Source organism: Dendrobates tinctorius, unplaced genomic scaffold, assembly GCF_039654945.1.
Source record: "Dendrobates tinctorius isolate UK_male_01 unplaced genomic scaffold, ASM3965494v1 ptg000045l, whole genome shotgun sequence".
Classification (NCBI taxonomy): domain Eukaryota; kingdom Metazoa; phylum Chordata; class Amphibia; order Anura; family Dendrobatidae; genus Dendrobates; species Dendrobates tinctorius.
In genome coordinates, this window is record NW_027361713.1 from 2,496,781 (window position 1) to 2,520,664 (window position 23,884).

Here is a 23,884-nt window from a genome sequence, read left to right on the forward strand (position 1 = left end):
TGAACGTATAAAGGGGATGATGCAGATGCATCCCATGACTCCAGCCCTTGAAGCAGAAGTGGCTATGATGGCTCTAGATGGGGAGGCCCGGGACTCTGCCATGCTTTGACCCCCCAGGCGAGATACACGTTAGATAAGGTCCTACTGATACTCGAGGAGACGCACGGGGACCCGACTGACGTGGGAGAGTTGCGCATGTGTCTGTTCAGATATATTCAAAGAGAGGGGGAGACGTTGACTCAGTTTATGAATGCACTGCAGGAGCTTCACACTGCTATTGCTTGCAAAGAAGGAGTAGGTGTAGGCACTATAGACACAGTGTTGCAGGACCAGTTGGTGACGTGATTGCGTGACGTTCTGTTAAAGCAAGCCTTGCAAGAGCACCTAAGAGTCAAACCCAGTATGACTTTCTTAGAGATAGGAAGTGAGGCGCGCTCACGTGAGCAAGAGCAGGGGGTGATGTTTCCGGTGGGAAGGTCTGGAGTGGAGAGGTGTCCGCCACTGCATTTGCTGTGCCCCAATGGGCAGAAGATTTGCGCAAAGAGATACAGCAGATACACAAAGAAAACCCCTGCCGTAGCTGTCAGCCTACCTGAAAGCCGAACAGGTCCCGCTCCCAGGAGAGAGATGAGAATGTGCCGCAGAGGACTCCCTGTGTGTTACAATTGTGGAGAATTAGGACATGTATCTCGGTGGTGTATGCGGAGGGGAAGAACCCTTCAGTGCCGTCCGTTAAACTAGCTGGCTCCGAGCTTAGTGGATGCCGCCCAGAGCCCGTTTTGTCTAGAAGGAGCACTAGAAGTCCCACCAGTATGGTGTCCACGTGCCCCCTGGTCTGGGCGGAGATGGACGGGTGAGCCATACGTTGTTTAGCTGACATGGGCTCCCAAGTGACCACTATGCCCGAAGTATATTTCCGCCGCCACTTTACTGTGGCATTGCGGCCTGCATGGGGACCAGTGATTAGGCTCATGGCGGCCAATCAGTTGCCCATCCCGGTTGCCGGGGTAGTATGGATGAATATTGTGATCTGTGCTCTAAGGACTTGGGGCAAAAAGGGGTGCTGACGGCTGGAGAAGTACATAAAGCGCACACCGTCACGTTGGGCATGAATGTACTGAAGGAGTTTGGAAACCTTCTTAATGATGAGTCCGCCGAAAGATTTTTGAGACAATGGAGTACCCAAATGCCGCAAAGATAACAGATCTTTCAACAGCTGATAAGAGTGGCCCAAGCTCTGCTTCAAACAGAGTCTTACCGCTGGTCAAACAGTGCTGACTCTCCCCGTTCAGGCCTGTGTCCCTCTGGATGGAGTAGAGGTCCAGATTGACCTGAGCAATCCCAATCAGCTGCTAACAGGAATCCTGGTGGCAAGAACTTTGGCTACAGTACAGGACAGAACAGTGCTCGTATGCTGTGTAAATCTGGGGGAGAAGGACGTCACTTTACCGCACAGGTGTGAGGTGGCCCAGGTCATGTGCATGCCAGAATAATTGGTCCGCCCCAGGCCATACAGCATTCCATCAAACAAGGGGATCCCTGGATGGTGACCGTGGAAACAACGTTATCACCTGATCCGCTTCATTTGCAGGAGGGACGTCGTATTTTAGATCAAATGAGAGCCGAGCTGATTGACCATGCACCTCAGCAGATTAAACAGGTGGAGACACTGCTAGGGAACTATCAGGAGGTGTTTGCAAAGCATGAAGATGATTTTGGATGCACCACAGCAATTACGCATGAGATACCCACTGGAAACGCCATGCCTATCAGAGAACATTACCATCAAATTCCTCCTCAAATGTATCAGGACGTGAAGGGGATGTTATCTCAGATGCTGCAGATGGGTGATTTGAGAAAGCCAAAGCCCCTGGGCTGCCCCCATTGTGCTGGTCCGAAAGAAAGATGGAACGCTACGTTTCTGTGTCGACTATCGCAAGCTCAACGCCTGTATGGTGCGAGATTCGTACCCGTTGCCAAGGATTGAAGAGTCCCTTTCTGCTTTGGGGAATGCTAAATATTTCTCCACTCTAGACCTCGAGAGTGGCTGCTGTCAAATGCCCATGTCTGAACAGGATCAAGCTAAAACGGCCTTCATACTTCCTATTGGATTATTCAAGTTTAATCGGATGCCAGTTGGACTGGCCAATGCTCCTGGCACGTTTCAGCAGCTCATGGAGAGATGTTTAGGGGATTTGAACTTTGAGGCCAGCCTGATTTATCTGGATGACATCATCGTCTTTGCTCCCTCATTTGAAGAGCATCTACGGAGGCTAGAACAAGTGCTGAGTCACCTACAACAACATGGGCTAAAAGTGAAGCCCCAGAAGTGTCATCTGTTCCGCACTCAGATTGAGTACCTGGGGCATGTTGTCTCCACAGTGGGAGTGAGGCCTACCTCGAAGACCTCGAAGGATGTGAGAGCTTTTCTGGTACGCACAGGATATTTCAGGCATTTTGTCAAGAAGTTCACCCATATTGCGAACCCGTTGCAGGAGCTGTTGAAAGGGGTACTGAGCCGTAGAGTGGGGAAAGAGACAAGAAGAGGCATTTCAAGCTCTGAAACGGGCTCTGATGGAGGCACCTGTGTTGGCCTATGCTGATTTTACGCAGCCGTTCATTCTGAACACGGATGGAAGTTTGCACGGACTTGGGGCCGTGTTGTCTCAGATTCAGAAGGGAGAAGAGCGCGTGACCGCCTATGCTAGACGTTCTTTACATGATTCGGAAAGGAATCCAGACAACTATAGTTCGTGAAACCTGGAGCTGTTGGCATTGGTCTGGGCCATGACAGAGAAATTTGCTGAATATCTGTCTGGGTCTGAAGTTCATGTGCGCACGGACAATAATCCTCTGGCTCATTTGGAGAAAGCAAAGTTGTGGGCCCTGGAGCAGCGCTGGTTGGCTCGGATGGCGAAGTTCCATTACAAGATTACCTATAAAAGAGGGGCAGAGAATACCCATGCTGATGCCCTGTTCTAAGTGAACAATGGGAAGCCTGGACACAACCATGATGAAGACTTGGAAGCTGAAGAGGTTCCAGTGTTTCAAGACTCTGCTAGGATGGTGGCAGCCACGTGGGAGCAAACCCAGACAACGGACCAAGCCTGTCTATTGGACCAGTCCTGGGACGAGTGGGTCCAGGTGCAACAGGAAGATGAAGAATTGGCTTTACTCAGGTGATGGGTGTCTTCTGAGCAGTTTCCCAGTCAAAAAGAGATGGAATCTCTGTCCCCTAGTGGTCTACAGATGCTGTGCCACTGGGAAAATTAGCAGTTAAGTGATGGAATCCTATACTGGAGAGCACTGCTATCATAGGAACTGGTGAGTATCTGGCAGACGGTGATTCCTAAAAAGATATTATCCCAGGTGGCTACAGAGGCACATGAGCGAGGAGCTCACCTCAGGCCGGAGAAAACCTATCAGTGGCTGCAGCGCCTGCTTTATCACCCCCAGCTTAAGTCAGCCGTGGAAGAGGCTTGCCGACGTTGTCGAGCCTGTGAATTGGCTAAGCCACCCGAACAGAGGGCTCCTACGCAAGCCATAGTGACATCTGCTCCATTGGAACTTCTGATGATAAACTATCTCACCATTGGCACAGCACATCAAGGGTATGAACACTACTTAGTGATGATAGATCATTTCTTGAAGTTTGCAGTTGTGCCTATGCCATCTGTAAGAACTTCATTGAGGTGTACGGGTGTCCGAAATGCATACATTCAGATCAGGGAGCCTGCTTCCTTTGGAAAGTGATGGAAGAACTTCACAGTCTATACCGGATCGAAAAGTCTCGGACGGCACCTTATCATCCCCAAGGGAATGGATCTTGTGAGCAATTTATCCGTACACTAATACAGATGTTAAGAATTTTGGAAGAGGACAGGAAGGCCTGGTGGCCCGAATATGTAGCTGAGTTGGTGTGGGTCTATAATAACAGAAGACATAGTGCCACTGGTTATACCCTTTACTCTCTCCTGTTTGGTCGTACAGGGAAAGGAATCACTGAATTGGAGCTGGAGCCTGAGGAGGACTACCCATGGATGGGGGTGTCTGACTCGCCCCAGAGGCCGTGGGGTACTCGGTACCGGGCCCGTTGACTTCAATGGGAGATGTCGCAGTGGCAGTGACCCGGTCCGTGGCCTCAGGCGGTCAATGTAAAAGGGGGTAGAGTGATGGGGATAAAGTTGTTGAAATTATTCGTGACGCCACCTGTGGTTTCTGGTCAGTTTGACCAGCGCTGCAGGGTTGCTTCTCTGGGACAGATGATGTGGTGCAGCAATGATGTTGAAGCTCCCCACAGGTGGAGCTGTAGTCCCAGGGCAGAGTAGATGAGGTTGGCAAGTGGGTAGATGGTGTAAAGAAGTAGATGTAGCAGAGCCGGGTGTAAAGCGCAAGAATATGTGGAGGACACAAGGGCATGTAGTTCCAAGGCTTTACTCACAGTCTGGTGCACATAGATGCCCGCTTCGGTGCCGTGTCCTCCAGGTCAGGGGCTTAGCCAACTCCCAGGCAAGGTAAAGTACACCTTTCCAGCACTCCTCCAACATGTGCCTTCTCTGAACGTCTCCACACTAGCGCCTATTCTGAAGTACTTGTAGTTGCGTATTAAACTCAAGTTCCCCCTTCTTGATGTTACTTAGAACTCTACTTGTATGGCAGACAGCTGTAGCCTGCTTCGGGGACTCCTTGCTATCATGTCCCGGCTCACCCACGTTGCTGTTGTGCCCCCAAGTCTTAGATGGGAATAAAGTGGTGACGACTTCTATTGCTCCGGTTTCTGCTGCAGGAACATTAGTATCCATACAACCTCGGGGACCGTACCCTGGTCATGCGCTTCAAACTTGAGGAAGGGCTCTGCTCTGACCCTAGTCCTTAGTTCTCTTCTTCTCCTTATGCTCCGTACTAAACTATCTTCCTTCTGAAGAATCAGGCTTTCTATGGCTCTTTCCTGTGCCAGCAGCTCCAGGTCACAGGAGTCTGCTGCAGCACTTCCTTCACTTTATCCCTCTCAGGGGATCTTCATTCACAGACTGACCTTTTCCTAATATTCTCCCGCTCTCTTGTGCAGTCTAAGCTCCACCCACCTCCCAGCACTCTTCGTGTTCCAAAAAGCTTGCTCTGCTACACTACTGGTGTGTGTGTGGGATGCGAGTGTTGGAGTGTGCCAGGTGTCTCCACCTTACCTGGATAGTGGGGTACCACACCTCAGGAGGAGGTGCAGTACCTCTGTGGCGACTGAACCCTCAGGGGCACCACATGTCTTCCTGGGTTCATGAACATAGCTATTGGTTACAGACCCTACATCGTCTGGTGCAGACCAAGCTTCAGGAGCTGGAACATCCTTGAACCGCTCCACTGCGAGGGACAGCTCTGCGTGCCGGAGATCATGTTCTGGTAAGGGGAAAACACACTCAAAACAAATTGGCGACCCGGTGGGAGAAACACTTCTGTCGGGTGAAGCGAAGAGTAGATGCCAAGGGGCCAGTATACGAAATCCAGCTTGAAGGGATAGATGGAGTTCCCACTCACATTGTACACAGGAACATGCTACGACCCTGTGAGTCAAGGGATTCTAACCCAGTGCAAGAGTTGTCAGATACCTCAAGTGAAGCTGCAGCCATCCTTGTAACAGATGAGGAGGAAGAGACTGACATTGAAAGCCTGGCCGGGGGAAACACGTCCACCAGTCCTCAAGAACAAACTGAACCAGGTGTACCCAGAGGATCTACTGCTTCTTCTACTTTACAGCGCTCCGAACGCTCCACCGCAGGCATACCCCCTGTTCACTACAATCAAGATCAATTTGTATGGCAACAGATAGTCCAAGTTTTGGAAGAATGCCAGCGTGAAATAGAGAAACTCTTGCCTGTGGAATGGCGAGCTAAAAGGGGGGAGAATGTAAGGAGAAGTGCCGGAGCTGGGGTGCCTTTTGCACGCCTTTACCGGAACTGTCAGGACTGTCACCGTTGTTGCAGGGGGGGAATCTAATAGTGCAGGACAGACTGGGTCATGTAACTGACTTGAGGAAAGTGGGCAGATATAGAGTACTGTGCGGGAAAACAAGTAGAGCCCGCGAGGGAAAGCTGAGTGGAGGAACGAGTGCTGCCACTGCTGAAACGACAGAGTATCTTGTGGGTGCCGAGCATCCTGACAGACCCCCTGCAGTGGTACTCTCGTGCCAGATATTATAAGGCACAGGAAAACTGCCTGTCACTCAGAGACTCCGACAAGACGATCTGCGTTGCTGTTGTTGGTGCCACCGTTGGAACCAAGAACCTCCTCCCGTCTGAAGACTACATGCCGATAAGTTTAAACTCTGTCTTACTGAACTCTCGTTCGTCCCTTACCACCCCTGTCATGCTACCAGTTCTACTCCGTCCAAACTCTATCCCGTGCTTTGTCCTATTACTACCCCTCTGTGCCCTGCTACTCCCTGCGTGGAGTGTATTTGTTGTTAATACCATCTTGTAACTCTTGATCTGTCTACTGCCGGTGGCGACATCCCGCGTTCTTGCGATTTCTACATTATCTTCTCTTATAGTTATGTCACTTGATTGAAGCAAGACTTTATTTTACGTCTTAGTTTGTTAAAAGTAATAATTCTGTATTTTTATGCAATGTACAATGTCCGGTTATGCAAAGCAACAGACTGAAGAGGTTAAGAGTAAAGTGTACAGAAAGAGTAGAAGCCTGGGTGAGGGGAAGGGGTCAAAGAGTTTGCAAGGAATGCTTTCCACACTCAGCCCCCACATCACTTACATTCCAGCAGCCTGCTGTGATTTCTTCTGAGTCACAGGAAGTGTTACAGCAGGAAGGAGGTGGTGGGGTTCTTTAAATCAGGAATCAAAAATCCTGTCACAGAGCATACAGATGAAAGACGGTAAGTAATTGTTCATTTACCTCCTTTAGCCTAATTTTGCTTTTTTGTTCTTTTGTATCCCTATGTCAGTGCTTGCTTAGCGAAAACCAAGTGAGTGTGAATTTGTGGTTAGTGGACAGCAGTCACAACAACTGTGCAATCCAGGATTGCATGTGACTGTGTCACTTTAAGAAGTTTACTGCAGATAAAGCTAGCAGGAAAAGTTTCAATCACTTTGATATAGAAGAGCACTTGGTGTAATGTGTTTTTAGACAAATTTACTGATTAGTAGATGATGATTTAAACAATAATTTGAATTTCCTTTATACAAATTAAAGGTTAAATATGTCTGTAAATATGATAATTGTAGGCATCATTTGGTTTCCCACTACTTGGACAACTATTCTCCCAACTGTAGAATAAAAATAGTAAATGGGCAAGCCTGCATCAGCGCCATTCTAATGATAATATTGGTGTTAGGGACGGCGGAACGCACCGAATATAAATAATAGGAGGTGCGTTCGCCGCCCGGGGTCCACCGTGCGGTAGGTGACTAGACCGCTGCTGGACAATGGCAGATGCACCAGAAGGTGCCGTAGTGCGCACGGGTTAACGTCACCCGAACGCTAGGAGCGGCTCTGTTCAGAGTCGCTTGGCAAAAATATATGCAAAGACGCTGGCCCTGTTAACGTCACAGGAGCCGGCGTGTGGCGTCGCAGCCGCGAACACCAATATTTGCTGATATTGCAGCGCAGCGGCAGCTAAGGCCGCAAGCGTCGGCGCCGAGAATCGGGCGCCGACGGACGCTAGTGTAGGCGAGGAGCAAGTGGCGTGTAGCTTGCCACAACCCTGGAGCTGACTATGCACACTCAGTCACCACTCGTAATATCAGAGGGTAGGGGTTTCATAATGAGTCAGACACCAGTCCATGCATCCATCACCATACACACACAGAATAATATGCTACACTAGCGCATGGCCGAGCCGCCATGCGGGGCTTTTATAGCCATGCACTTCCAGGAACTTCCAATACTTTAGGAAGGACCAATCAGATCCGACACAGGACCTGCACATGTGACCCCTGCTCTCCAGTGAGAGGGCACGTTGCGGGCATGCCCAGTAGCACGGCACGAGGACTTAGCCTCTGGAGCGGTTCCCTGCAAAGCAGGTTGCGCTACCATTGCTGCACCGGAGGTGGCAGCAACATCCAGGCTCGCAGAACGAGTCTGAGGAGAATGTCTGGTTCGCTGTGATTGCCGAGCGGTTGGAGGAGAATGGGAGACTGCAGGATGTCTGGCTCTGGATTCCTGCTGTGCAGTGCCAGGAATCTGATGCCTAACAATTGGCTACAGAGCTTACATTGCATAATAATTAGTGGCAGTCGCTAATGGGTTGCAGTACTCACACCGTACGTCCAAGGTTCGTCTGAAGGAATCATGAGTGAAACAGCCCATTAGCGACCACTCATTGACTGTAGTACTGCATGTCTTAACAATGTCACGTGGACTCTGAGAGACCCTACGCCATCATTGCTGGAATGGTGCCAGTGAGGGAGGTGACTATTGGTTATTTCTATTCTTCACTTGGGAATATAGTATTTGGGGTTTTCCAAGTAGTATAATGAAAATCATTTTTTGTATGCATCATGACCATCTTATGATGTGTATTCTAGTGACCAGGGTGCAATTCAAGGCATCCTTATCATATGAGCCAAATAGTGCTGGATTCACTACAACATTCTGTTAGCATTTTCTGTAGAAATGAGCTAGCACTAAAATGCTCGGATGCTCATTACTCGAACTGAACAATTGCTAATGCTTGGATACTCATTTCGAGTAACGAGATAATGGGACTCAATGGGAAATCCGAGTATTTTTCTGGCAGACCCTACAAGGAGATCTGGGTGGCAGTAAAAATGTTGAAATGGGTGGAAAAAGTGGTGAATGGAAGGAGAACACCGTTGGGAAGCATCTCTGACTCCCAGATCGCTGCTGCGAACAATGGAGTCACACTTTTACTCTACTTTAAGGACTGACAATAAAACATTCAAAATCTTGTATATAAGGCAAAACTTAAAAAAAGTTTAAAAAAATAATAATTTAAGTAAACCAAAAGTGAAATTTTTATTAAAAAAATGGAAATTTCAGTGTAATTTATGAAGGAAGCAAGAATTGCCAAAAATATGAAGAAAGAGGGACTCAGATACACCGCGCTTTAGAGATAGATGAGGGCCTCATACTCATTCTGTACAAATTGTCATGTAGTGGTACTCCTAGCCTCATAAAGGCTTTGCATTAAGTGGAAATCCTGCAATAAATTACAGCAGGGTCTTTCATACACCCTTGACGGCACCAACTGTAGTATCTCATTGAAATATTGTGAACAAAGTGTAGTTGTGGTATGCCAAAAATTACAATCAGGGTCATTCATGAAAGCACCAACTGTAGTGCCTCATAAAAAAAATTAAGAAAGTGTAGATGTGGCATTTCTACACTCATAAAGGCTCTGCACACAGTACAAAGCCATGAAAAAAAAAACGGTATAAGGACTCATCCATAGACCCTTGAAGGCAATAACTTGCGGTCCTTATTAAAACAATCAGAATGGGTAGTTGATGTACACGCATAAAGTGCGAAGACAGTAAAAATTATAAGTATGGTTATAAGTATCGTCACCCAGTCATCAATAGACCCTCGAAGGTAACAACTCGCAGGCATCATTGAACTATTGAAGATCAAAAATATTTTATGTGTTGCTGTCATCTGGTGGTGTGAAAAAGATGGTGCTAATCCAAGCTTCTAAACCTACAAATTACAGTGTATATATCGATAACACTTTTTACCAATCTTCTTCTGTCCAATGTCTGTGTTCTTTTCCCCATATTAATCTTTTCCTTTTATTAGCCAGTCTCAGATATGGCTTTTTCTTTGCCACTCTGCCCTGAAGGCCAGCATCCCGGAGTCGCCTCTTCACTGTAGACTTTGACACTGGCGTTTTGCGTGTACTATTTAATGAAGCTGCCAGTTGAGGATCTGTGAGGCGTCGATTTCTCAAACTAATGTACTTGTTTTGTTGCTCAGTGGTGCAGCGGGGCCTCCCACTTCTCTTTCTACTCTGGTTAGAGCCTGTTTTTGCTCTCCTCTGAAGGGAGTAGTACACACCGTTGTAGGAAATCTTAAGTTTCTTGGCAATTTCTCGCATGGAATAGCCTTCATTTCTCAGAACAAGAATAGACTGTCGAGTTTCACATGAAAGTTCTTTTTTTCTGGCTATTTTGAGAGTTTAATGGAACCAGCAAATGTAATGCTCCAGATTTTCAACTAGCTCAAAGGAAGGTAATGTTTATAACTTCTCTAATCAGTAAACTGTTTTCAGCTGTGCTAACATACTTGCACAAGGGTTTTCAAAGGTATTCTAACCATTCATTAGCCTTCTTACACAGTTAGCAAACACAAAGTACCATAAGAACACTGGAGTGATGGTTGTTGGAAATGGGCCTCTATACACCTATGAAGATATTGCAGACTTTTGCAGCTAGAATAGTCATTTACCACATTAACAATGTATCGAGCATATTTCTGAATCATTTAATGTTAGCTTCATTGGAAAAAACTGTGATTTTCTTTCCAAAATAAGGAAATTTCTAAGTGACCCTAAACTTTTGAACGGTAGTGTATATATATACTTTTGTGACAGGTTCACTGGTGCTGTATGTGAAGGGAGATATTTGTCGCAAAGGTTGTTATCCTGCGTGATGTGAAACCCATAAGCTTCCCTGCAGCATGATATGTGCTGAGAGTAAATCAGTCGTTTTCAGGGTCAGGGTTTCATGGTGAGTAGGAGTAAGAGATGGGCGGGATGCCTACTCACCATATCTCCACCTCAAGGGTGTGGTTGGAGGGATTAATTGTTTTTTTTCTGTCTGGCCTGTTTGGAGGTAGGAAGCCTTTAGCCTGAAGCCCCAGAGAGAGCTGCCATGTGTGTTTGTTCCAGAAGGCTGGAGCCACACTGGGGAGTGTTGGCATAGGCAACAGTTAAGGACTTCTTCGTTCATGTAAAGGAGGACTTTATGCTGATCTGACAATAGATGGCGATGTTGTGTAAAGTTTCCTTGCTTGAGGGGCGTGACTATGCCGTGAATGGGAGAGGACGCTAATAAGGAGAGCTCCTCATTATCCTGTTGAATCCTGGTCCCTGGACCCCTTTCTGGCGACTCACTTAGCTGACCAGACCTCTTTGGACACCGGGACCCCCTGGGAACTCCATGGCAGGTCGGGAGACGGCTTCTGGGAGCGGGCGGCAGGCAAGATAAGAGCGGGCGGCTGGTTCCACACGGTTCCCCATCTTGGGCGCGCAGCTCAGCTGCTGAGAGCTGCAGCGCCGGCTCCCATTGCTGCACCGCCGCCGGGCAGTGAAGAAACCGGCTGATTATCTGAGGGAGCGTGCGGTGAGTGCCCTAGAAAAACAGGCCCCGCGTGGTATCCATCTCCCACTATCCGCTCACTGTGCCGGCCGGCGCCATTACTAAGAGAGGCTCTGTGCGCCCTCCCCCACTGCAGCTGCCTCTGCGGGGCCCCCCCCCCTCCCTGGGCCATAAAGATTTGAACTGTACCTGGCTGCCGTCCCTATAATCTATCAGGCATCCCTTTGTAGTCTAATCTATGATTACCAGCCTGACTGTGATTCCCACCTGTAGTGGGTAATACCTGGACCGTACGTTTCAGTTGTCTCATCAGACCATACTGCAGACAATCATGAGCCGGCTAAAAGGGTCAGGAGTGGCAGCGGAAAAATTGAAGGAGTTTGCTAGACCTGACCCCGCTGAAAGTGCGCGATACAATAAGAGCACATCCTCTCAAGTTCAGCGCAAAAATCGCCATTCTGGGGGTGAAGAGGAGACGGAACAGGAGGAATTGACGCTTAAACAAGCATCTGAGCAATTGATGCAGGCTATCTCATTGACCAGGACGTCCCTGATGGAGAAAATTGAGGATGTTTATACGGAGGTGGGAAGACTCAGTCAGGATATGCAGGCCATGAAGGGATGTATTACGGAGGTGGAGGCGAGGGTGTCCAAGGTGGAAGATACCATTACACCTATGGAGGCTACATTAACGAAGGTGGCAGGCTCCATGAATGCTTGGAAGCAGAAGGCGGACGATTTGGAAAATAGAATGCGCCGGAATAATATCCGTATTGTTGGACTACCTGAGCGCTTGGAAGGTCAGCATCCTGAGCAGTTTCTGGAGGATTGGCTTAAGACCTCCCTGGGGGACGAATTCTCCTCAATGTTCGCTGTTGAAAGAGCTCACAGGGTCCCTACAAGACCCTTGCCTCCGGGGGCCCCACCTCGACCGTTGCTGGCATGCCTGCTCAATTGTAAGGACAGAGATACCATTCTGCATCTTGCACGCCTGAAAAGTCCTATTAAGTTCAACAATGCTGTTGTTTCCATCTTTCCGGATTTCTCCATGGAACTGCAGAAGCAGCGGGCGCAGTTCGTCGAGGTCAAGAGGCGACTCAGAGACAGGAACATTGTGTATTCGATGTTATATCTGGCCCGGCTCCGGGTTGTTCATGGAGGTTCCTCCATATTTTTTACAGATCCAGCGGAGGCGACTGAGTGGCTGCGGTCCTATAAGGGGTCCCCTACGAAAGAACCCTAATGTGGCGGCTGTTACTTCAGATCCTTCCAATCGACGGTCTAATTGGAGCTCTCTCGGCGAGTTCCCAGATACCAGCTATACCGGACTCTGTACTCAGTGATGGTATCCCCTTGTTTATCTTTTAATGGGGGCGTAAGACTGTACGCCTATGTTACTAGGTTTCTGTTTTGCTTTCACTGTTTCAAAAGTTTTAATTTTTATAGTTGTTTAGATGGAGGCCGCAGCCGACGTCAAATTCTGCTATTTGCCTGGGATCTATGCACTTGGATCGGGCACCATTATGCATCATATCCAGATAGACGGGAATGGGTTCTGAACTGATTTGTATGACCTGAAATGTAGGAGGCATAAAAACCCCTCGAAAAAAAATTAAGGTGTTCTCACAAATTAGACACTACCGTCCTCACATTGTGGCTCTGGTAGAGACACACCTGACCAGAGATACGGTTCGGTGGGTACAGAAACCGTGGGTACAATGGTTTGTACATGCTTTTCACACTAGCTACTCAAGGGGAGTCTCGCTGCTAATTCATAAGGATGTTCGGTGGGAGGTCAGGGAGGCCAGGAGGGACCCCGAGGGACGATTTGTGTTCGTTCATGCGCTGATTAACTCTCAGAAATATTATTATTATTATTATTTATTGTTCTAGCGCCATTTATTCCATGGCGCTTTACATGTGAGGAGCGGTATACATAAAAACAAGTACAATAATCTTAAACAATACAAGTCATAACTGGTACAGGAGGAGAGAGGACCCTGCCCGCGAGGGCTCACAATCTTCAAGGGATGGGTGATAATACAGTAGGCGAGGGTAGAGCTGGTCGTGCAGCGGTTTGGTCGATCGGTGGTTACTGCAGGTTATAGGCTTGTCGGAAGAGGTGGGTCTTCAGGCTCTTTTTGAAGGTTTCGATGGTAGGTGAGAGTCTGATATGTTGTGGTAGAGAGTTCCAGAGTAGGGGTGATGCGCGAGAGAAATCTTGTATGCGATTGTGGGAAGAGGAGATAAGACGGGAGTAGAGAAGGAGATCTTGTGAGGATCGGAGGTTGCGTGCAGGAAAGTACCGGGAGACGAGGTCACAGATGTATGGAGGAGACAAGTTGTGGATGGCTTTGTATGTCATGGTTAGGGTTTTGTAATGGAGTCTCTGGGCAATTGGGAGCCAGTGAAGGGATTGACAGAGGGGAGAAGCTGGGGAATAGCGGGGGGACAGGTGGATTAGTCGGGCAGCAGAGTTTAGAATAGATTGGAGGGGTGCGAGAGTGTTTGAGGGGAGGCCACAGAGCATGAGGTTGCAGTAGTCAAGGCGAGAGATGATGAGGGCATGGACTAGGGTTTTTGCAGATTCTTGGGTGAGGAATGAACGGATGCGTGAAATATTTTTGAGTTGAAGTCAGCAGGAAGTGGAAAGGGTTTGGATATGTGGTTTGAAGGAGAGATCAGCGTCAAGGATTACTCCGAGGCAGCGAGCTTGTGGGACTGGGGAGAGTGGGCAGTCATTTACTGTAATTGATAGGTTCATAGGGGGGGTCACGTGAGATGGGGGAAAGATGATGAATTCTGTTTTGTCCATGTTGAGTTTCAGATATCTAGTGGAGAAGAAGGATGAAATAGTGGACAGACATTGAGGGATTCTGGTTAGTAGGGAGGTGATATCTGGTCCAGAGATGTAGATCTGTGTGTCATCAGCATAAAGATGATACTGAAAGCCATGAGATTCTATGAGCTGTCCCAGGCCAAAGGTGTAAATAGAGAACAGCAGGGGCCCAAGGACTGAACCTTGTGGGACTCCGACAGATAGGGGGCGAGGTGAGGAGGTGGTGTGTGAGTGGGAGACGCTGAATGTCCGGTCTATGTGAAATATGTCATTCTTTGTATTCCTAATCCCCCTCCGGCCAATATATCAATTATTCAGAAGGTATTGAGCTTTGCTTTAAATTACCCAGACGCACGTGTTATCTGTATGGGAGATTTTAATTTGGTTATGAATAGCCATCTTGATAAATTGAGACTGGGCGATGGAATATGGAATACAGGGTGGAGTCCCCCCCGGGTACATCCCAACTGTCACAATTCATGGCAGGTAGTGGGTGGCTGGATCTATGGAGAGTGCGCCATCCAGAGACAAGGGAGTATACTTGTCATTCCTCCACTAAACGCTCTATGTCTCGCATAGATTATATATTTGGGTCCAGCAGTCTGGCGGCGTGGGTGGATGATATTAAACTTGGAAATAGGGGGATATCGGATCATAGTCCAGTTATTCTCAAGCTTAAATATGGGCCATTGACTAATAGGATAACATGGAAGCTGAATCCTTTTTGGCTGAAGTTGATAACATCCCCTGATAGAACGATAGATCAGCTACGTTGCTTCGTCTCGTCCCATCCCGAACCCCGAAATATTAATGTATTTTGGGATGCTCTTAAAGCCTACTTACGGTGTTGTTTATACTGAACGATCTCTCACATTTAGCGGGTGACATCGGAGGAGGATGGCGAGATGGAGCTACGTCTGAAAGACTCGGAGGCAGCCTATATATCGGAACAAACTAACAGTAATAGGGTAGAATGGCTGACCGCTCAAAGGTTATATGCTCAATACACTGACACCAAGACGAAACGTAAATTATTCTTTGCCCGGCAGTCTTATGATATATGTCTATCCCTGAAGAAGGAGTGCTGTATACTTCGAAACGCATTGGAATTAAATGGTTAATCCATCAATACAACTCTGATGTGGTAATTTGTCAAGCAACGCACAAAAGTCCATAAATTTATTCCTTTTAAAACTAATGTTTTGGCGGTCACTGAGTGGACCTTTGGACGTGCAGAAAGCTGACCTTTGATCTTACGTGCCTGAATCTCTCCTGCAAAGGGTGAGTATAATTGCCTGAGTTTCTCTCAAGGGTTTACCCGGATAAGACCCTATTGCGCTCTCTTTTCCTACAGCTTATATCTAAGTAGCAAGCTGCAGCGCTGCAAAAATGCCCACCTTGTCTTCAGCACTGGACACGGCGGTATATGCCCGACACAGACGGGGCCCCTTGAGGTCAGACACAACCGCACTGCCCATATGCTGACAGACGGGGAGGCATCAAAATGGAAGGCGAGGAATAAGTGTTATAATACAAGCTGCTGATGAATGGAACATGAGAGTTCAATTCCACGAATTGAGCAGAAATGGATATATAAAAGTGCTAAAACATCCAAAAAAGAAAAACGTCCAAAAAAGAAGGACAATAAATGTATTTATGCATTTTTATGTATTTTTGAGTATTGCATTGTGGTCACTCATTGTCCTTCTTTTTTGGACGTTTTTCTATTTTGGACGTTTTTGCGCTTTTATATATCCATTTCTGCTCAATTCGTGGCTATTATAGGGGTTCATATCCTGGCTCTGCATTACGTAATAATATATACCAGTAGTGGTTCTTGGACCCAGAGGCGTATCTAGCCTTCCTGGCACCCGGGGCAAGAATTTGGTTCGGCGCCTCCCCCCACACCAAGTACATATGCGACATGCACACTTAGCCATGTACCCATGAGCTGCTCTCCCTAATGCTCTCAATGTTCAGTAAAAAACTGAAAGCAGGAAGAGAAGCTCATTGTCAAGTATGAAAATCGCATATGAGTGAAGTGTCCATGTGATGACTACTGGAACCTGAAGAGCTGAATCCTGACATTGCAGCTTCTGAATTCTCACAACGAATGCACTGCACACATTTAGGATTCTCCCTTGCCGATATACAGTCATGTCAGCACAAGTATGTGATTTATATACTTCTGGCCACATATCGACTAGACGTGTCCGGCCTCGCTCCGTTCATTTTCATTGAGTGAGGCCACACATGTCTAGTCAGCATGTGACCGCATGTATGTATATTACCGGCACGAGAGAATCCTGACAGCGTTCAGTGAGCACTGTGAGAATTCAGAAGTCTGCAGTCACATAGAATGACTGCAGACTCCGTACAAACCTGGACAACCCCTTTAATGCTCCTAACAAATAAAAACATGAAAACAAGTCAGTGTCACAAATAACATTTACATCCAGGTACCTTATAGATGACATTTCTGGAGTCGTTCTCCTTTTCTTCTTCTTGTCCAAACCCCATGATGAGTTTTCTCATCCACAGCGGCCTCTTCTCCAGCAAATCTCCACACGATCCCCTTAAAGATAGAAGTGTCATTATAATGCCCCTAAATACAAATATCTGCAATATACTGTCACCTCACACTATTCCCCTCCTTCCTCATACTGTCTCCTCTAACATCCCACCTGTTCACCATACTGTCTCCTCACATATTTACCCCCTCACTCTCTATACTGTCTGCTCACACATACCCCTGACTCCCCATACTGTGTCCACATACATTAACCCGTTCGCTCCCCATACTGTCTGCACCAAACCCCCATACTGTTTCCTCATGCATACTCTGTGTCCTCAAATCTCCCCAAACACATTAAATCCCCCCATCCCCACTCCAAATCCCTCACACACATTAAATAACCCCCCATCCACACTCCAAATCCCTCAGACACATTAAATACCCCCCATCCACACTCCAAATCCCTCACACACATTGAATAACCCCCCATCCCCACTCCCAAATCCCCCCCACACATTATGTACCCCCACTCCAAATCCCCCACACATTAAATAACCCCCATCTCCACTCCCAAATCCCCCCCACACATTATGTACCCCCACTCCAAATCCCCCATATATTAACCCCATCCCTACTCATTAACCCCCAAACAATAACCCCCATCCCCACTCATTAATTCCATCCCCACTCATTAACCCCCCCGTCCATACTCCCAAATCCCCTAACACATTATGTACCCACCACTCCAAATCCCCCACACATTAACTCCCATCCCCACTCATTAACCCCCCACACATTAATTCCATCCCCAACTCATTAACCCTCCACAAATTAATTCCATCCCCACTCAATAACCCCCATCCCCACTCATTAACCTGCCACACATTAACCCCCATCCCCACTCATTAACCCGCCACACATTAACCCGCCACACATTAACCCCATCCCCACTCATTAACCCCCCACATATTAACCCCATCCCCACTCTTTACCCCCCACACAGTAACCCCCATCCCCACTTATTAACCCCACTACACATTAACCCCATCCCCACTCATTAACCCCCCCATTAACCCCATCCCCACACATTAACCCCCATCCCCACTCATTAACCCCCACACATTAACCCCGTCCCCACTCTTTAACCCCCCCACACATTAATCCCCATCCCCACATTAACCTTGTCTCCACTCATTAACCCCCCCACGCATTAACCCCATCCCCACTCATTAACCCCCATCGCCACACATTAACACCCCCCATCTTCGGTGGTTTCTTCAGCTCCATATTGGAGCACACTTACCACCAGCGCTGAGCGTTCACTCTGGGCGCCGGGGAGTGACGTCAGCAGCGTGATCACATGACATGTCACGCTGCTGACGTCGCTCTGGCCCGGCGGTCAGAGCTGCAATTGTCAATTGTTCCCTGGGAGCCGGCACGCGCACCTTCTCTGCGCCAGCTGTCAGCTTGACAGCTGACACAGAGAACCGCCGACTCTCAGGCCAGGGGGGGGCTGCAGAACGCAGCCGCCAGGGAGGACACTGCGGACCGCTGCATTAGGCGGCCCGGACTGCGCCCCCTGCCGGCTGTGCCCAGGGTAACTGCCCCGGCTGCCCCCCCCAGATACGCCCCTGCTTGGACCTACCTCAATAAACATGAAAGTGTCACGAACAAAGAGAGTCTTGCCGGCTTGGATGTCACCTGGATTAACAAGGTCCAATCTGATGATAAATAAACTGATCTATGCTACTGCCTCAGCAATCATGCTATACAACCAGCAAGAACAACAGAACTATGTGCTTTTCACTTGGAAAAGGTGACAACCAGGCCAAGAAGATAAATGACCTATTCTCCTCTCCAAAGAACCATCCAAAATGTACTCCCAACTACAGAACAACAGCACAAAAGCAGCAACTCCACCAATAGCAGAGACTGAAAAATACTGGAGGGACATATGGGAGAAGGAGAAAACACACAACACCAGTGCAATGTGGCTGCAAGATCTGAGAATGAAACACAGCAACCACCTAGCACAATAACCAGTCACCATTACAGAAGCAGACATCCAACAGTGGGTCATGAACATACAGAGCTCGGCAGCACCTGGCCCAGACATGATCCACACCTATTGGCTAAAGAAATTAACAGCGGTACATGAACGCATGGCAAAGCAGATGAACCAACTGCTAGAAGAAGGCCACCACCCAGCCTATGACTCAATGCCACACACATGGATCTGTTGGCTCTCTACAATGTCAACAGGAAATTAAGAACCTTCCTCAGAAACTCAATGTGGCTATGGAGAACAAGAACTCAATGCAACTAGCACAAGTTGATGCATCAGCTGATTGTTGGTGATACAGGTCCTTTTGGATACCAACCGTGCTGAAGACAGAAGGTTGCTGGTGCAGTGGTGCTCCAGCTGAATGCTGTGATCTGGCGTCTTACTCTGCTGTGCGGTGCATTACAGCAGAGAAAGCTAAGTGATGTTTTTGTGTTTCCTATTCCCTGTGGTATTTGTTTTACCTTACCTTGTGTTGTCTTAGTGCAGCGGTGGGAGCAGTGTCTTCACTTGCCAATTCCCTATTTAGGGATAGGAGCAGGGCAAGTGAGGGTTTAGGTATCCTGCTCGGTGACGGGTTGAAAACGCCCATATAGGGATGTTAGAAAGAGCAGGGCACATCCTCAGGTGAGTGCAGGAGGTGTCCATTTCCAAGTTCCCTATCGCAGGGCCCACCGTTGTTAAAGTGTTTCCTGATGTGTTTTTCGTTTTCCCATTTAGTGACCGACCGATTGGTGGTTCGTGTCACACTGATTGGACCAGTCACTCCATGACATTATCACCAACCTGCCCATTTTTTTTTCTGGTGAGCCATGGCACAAATGCAGGTCTTTGCCCAACTGCTTCAGATCCTCACTAATGAACTTAGGGTGCTGCGTGGTGAGGTGGTGCAGCAGCTGCAGCAGTTGGTGGGGTTCAGAGCCTTGGCTCAGGTGCAGCCTCAACCAGAACCCAAGGTATCTCTTCCTGACAGGTTTTCAGGAGGAAGAGATACATTTTTGGTTTTTCAGGAGGCCTGCCAGTTGTACATCAGGCTCCGCCCTCGGTCAGCATGGAGTGAGGAATAACGGGTGGGAATCATCATATCCCTTTTTAAGGGTGATCCCCAATCCTGGGCCTTCTCCCTGCCAGCCGATTCACCATCTCTGCGGTCAGTGGATGAGTTTTTTGCTGCATTGGCATTTGTACTGTATATGGAGATCCTGATGGCGTCTCCCTGGCGGAATCCCAACTGCGTAAAGTAGGGGTCTGGCCGGCTGAGGAGTACTGCTCAGAGTTCCGGAGGTGGGCCACTGACACGCAGTGGAATAACCCTGCTCTTAGGAGACATTTTATACAGGGTCTGTCTACAAGGTTGCAGGATACTCTGGTGCACAAAAAAGAGAAAAGGACTATGCATAAATGTGGGATCACCACGCCAAAACCAAGTATTTATAAAAATATAATTTTTATTATGAAATACAAAAAGCAGCAAGGAAGCAGCAAAAAACACCACACATAAAAACAATTAAAAAAATCTGATCAACATGTAGACCGCTGGCTGCAGAATGTAAAGGCACCAATATCGAATAATAACGTTCTCAATATCATAACATATAATACAGACAATATGATGGAGATGAAAACAACACACTGATGACTGGCCAGTTCAATAAGATCCTATACCAACATGTAAAGTGCATAGCACATAACCCAGAATATCAATCAAACCTTCCTGAAAGGAGCCCTGTAATGCTTGAAAAATATATCTAATATGAGGAATATGAATAACAGATGTAACTCCCCATAGAATAAAGTCAGTAGCCCAAAAAAAGTGGAGGAGGGCTAGTAATGTATGGCAATTGAAGATCCCAAACAGGCATAAAATACATCACCCAAAGGCACAGTCAGTAAGTCCAGTCAAAGGTCGCCCCAGCGTCTGTGTATTGTGCCAGCAGCCACCGCGGTATACAAGGACCCACGCGTTCCGACACTGCTAGGTGTCTTTCTCAAGGTGAGTGCTATTACAGCCTCTAAGCGCCGCTTATTTAAGTCAGAGAAATCACAAATAAATCCAAACCAGGTGACGGCTGGCGGCGTACAGGGAGAATCATGAAGGCGGATGTGACCTAACAGCTTGATACGTATCTATTGCGCAGGCGCCGTCGCGCGGCAACCAGAGCGTATAGGTTGAAGTCTCATGAGACTAGAGTATCCCGCGCGTGCAGGGAGAATCATGAAGGCGGATGTGACCTCACAGGTTGACACATATCTATTGCGCAGGCGCCGTCACGTGGCAACCAAAGCATATAGGTTGAAGTCTCATGAGACTGGAGTCTCCCGCGCCTGCGCAGTACGGTCAAACGGATAACCACAACCAATCTTGTGAGCGCTATCAGCGTCCATCACACGCATGCGCAATTCAACCCTTAGATGGCCATGATGAGAGGGCAAGCAAAGTATCAAACATACATATGCGTAAACACCCTTCCAGCATGATGAGTAAATGTTAAAATAGTACACACTCAAAACCTGTGGGGGATGTGTATCCCACAGAAACACACTGCAGCAAGATGGGCACTAAGTTAATTATTTATGGGTAATAGCATTTATAAGTGTAACAGCAATTTATTGAAACACAGGAACCCACACCTGTTTGGTGAAGCACACGCATGCACACTCCCCCACAAGAATGTTTATCAAGACAATAAAGACAAGTATTATTCCATCAGCCAGATCCGCATTTGAAGTGGACTGAACCATACAAGCAACATAAGTAATAGTAGCTAGGCACCAATCAGGGTGTATACTAGTTGGCCCTAGATCAGGGTGTCAAGAAAGACACACATAGTGCACCGGTGCTACTGTATCAAAGGGGCAGCGCTTAATGAGATGTTCACCTAGATCTATACACTCAAAAAGGTAGTGGTCAAAAACGCCACACCAAGATGTCATATAGAACAGCAACAGTATGGAGCGCATTAGAATTGATCTAAAACGACGGAAGACCGAACATCGTTATAATGACAAAAACGGAAAATCCCAAAGAAAAAAAGGGGGGGGGGGGGGAAGCAGCCACGTTATAATGCAGTCCTCATGATTTTTTCTCTCATAAGATTTTCTTTTTTCACAGGGTGAATTGTAGCATCATGGCAAGGGAGTATTGCTAGAAGACAGCCACATAAAGGAGAATTGAAAATCCAAAACCCGAGAGCAGTCACAGGCTCCAGTATAAGGGAAATCCCGGACCTAAAACCTGGGGGAGGAAGAACAAAAAAAGGGCGGCAGAAAAAGTTAGTAAATGAGATGCAACAGCCCAATCTATAGTTTCTTATAGAAGCCATTATACAGCAGCTCCTCGTTAAGACCACGTGGTGAAAGGCAATCCAGGTCATATATCCATCTCGCTTCCCGCCGGAGGAGTTCTTCTGAGATGTTACCCCCCCTAATGTTAACACGAACCCCCTCCAGACCCATAACCCTAAGGGAGTCAGGGGAGCCACCATGGTTGTCAAGAAAATGGGTGGCCACAGAGGTCAGCGGTTTCCCCTTACCTCTGTCAGCCCTTGCTGTCATAATATTCGAGAGATGCTGCTGTGTCCTGCGTCGTAGTTCCTGCGTTGTCTGCCCCACATACAATTTCTTGCATCCGCAAACCAGGGTGTAGACCATGTTGCAAGAACGGCAGTTGAAATACGCCTTCGGCTGTATCTGTGAGGGCAGACAAAGCGCCGACAAAAATCTGTTAGTCAAAATTCGAGGACAGATGGAACAGTCCCCACATGGAAACGTACCCCTAGTGTCATTACCAGTACGAATCTTGGTAATTGGGCGTCTGAAATGGCTATTGGACAGAATATCCTTAAGGTTCTGCGCCCTTCTAGCCACCACACTTGGGCGTTCATCTATAAAGCGACGTAACTTAGAGTCACTCAACAGGATGCCCCAATTGTTCCCAAGAATTTGGTAAACATCATTCCACTGATTGTGGAATCTCGTGATGAGACTAACTCGATTGCGCACTCCCCTTACCCGTGGATTGAGGAATTCCTCCCTGGGTCTGTTCCTGGAAAACTCAAAGGCCCCAGATACAATCCTCCTTGGATACCCTCTCTCACGAAATCTGTTGGATAATTGTCGTGATTCCCTCAAAAAATCTTCCGTACAGCTGCAATTTCTCCTAATGCGAATAAATTGTCCTTTCGGGATTCCCTTGCGTAAATGTGCAGGGTGAAAACTCTCAAAGTGTAATACGTTATTAGTTGCCGTTGTTTTACGGAACAGCGTTGTAGTAATGCGATTTTGGCACACTCCAATCCTAAGATCCAAAAAATCCACCGAGCTGGAAGAGAAGGTGCAGGTAAGCCTGATGTTCCAACAATTCTCATTTAGCGTTGCTATAAAATCCATTAACTGGGTTTCAGATCCCAGCCAGATGATAACAATGTCATCTATATACCTAAACCACTTGAAGACCCATTTAGAAAAGCCATCTTGTTGATAAACGTGTGTCTCCTCCCACCAACCCAAAAAGAGGTTGGCATAGGAGGGCGCACACTTAGCCCCCATGGCTGTCCCAGATATTTGCCTAAAGAAAGCCCTGTCAAAAACAAAATAGTTTTTTTCGAGGACAAACTTTAGGAGCTCCAGAATGAACGTGTCATGACCTCTGTCACCCGTAGTGTGTTGATTTAAAAAATAAGAGACGGCCTCCATACCAAGATTGTGACTGATATTCGTGTAAAGCGCCTCCACATCAAGGGTGACCAGAATGGTACCATCGGGGATTTCCAGATCCTTCAAAAGCAATAACAAATGAGTGGTATCTCTGACGAAGGACTCCAACCGTTGGGCCATGGGCTGCAGAAAGAAGTCAAGATAAGCACAAGGTTTCTCATATAAACCCCCCAGCCCAGAGACAATGGGTCTGCCCGGAGGCTCGATAATCGATTTATGTACCTTGGGTAACAAATAAAAAGTTGGTACAACCGGGTGATTTGTAGTTAGAAAATCTAGCTCTTTTTTGTTGATAATACCATTCAGGAATGCCCTAGAAAGTAATCTATCTAGCTGACCTTTAAAAATAGTGGTTGGATCTGAGGGTAAGATTAAATAATACTGAGCATTACCAAGCTGACGGCGGACTTCCAGGCAATACATGTCTTTAGGCCAAAGAACGATGTTACCGCCTTTGTCAGCTTCCTTAA

At 47.5% G+C, this 23,884-nt stretch overlaps 1 protein-coding gene across 1 annotated transcript in view; it reads left to right on the plus strand.

Moving 5' to 3' along the window:
* The first annotated feature begins 6,277 nt into the window (after nt 1-6,277).
* PPARD (peroxisome proliferator activated receptor delta) overlaps nt 6,278-23,884 on the plus strand; it is a 254,860-nt gene continuing 237,253 nt past the window's right edge. The window contains exon 1 of the mRNA XM_073575595.1: nt 6,278-6,880. Within this exon, the coding sequence (XP_073431696.1) occupies nt 6,871-6,880 (10 nt within the window). The 5' untranslated portion in view covers nt 6,278-6,870. The remainder of the gene's footprint in view (nt 6,881-23,884) is intronic.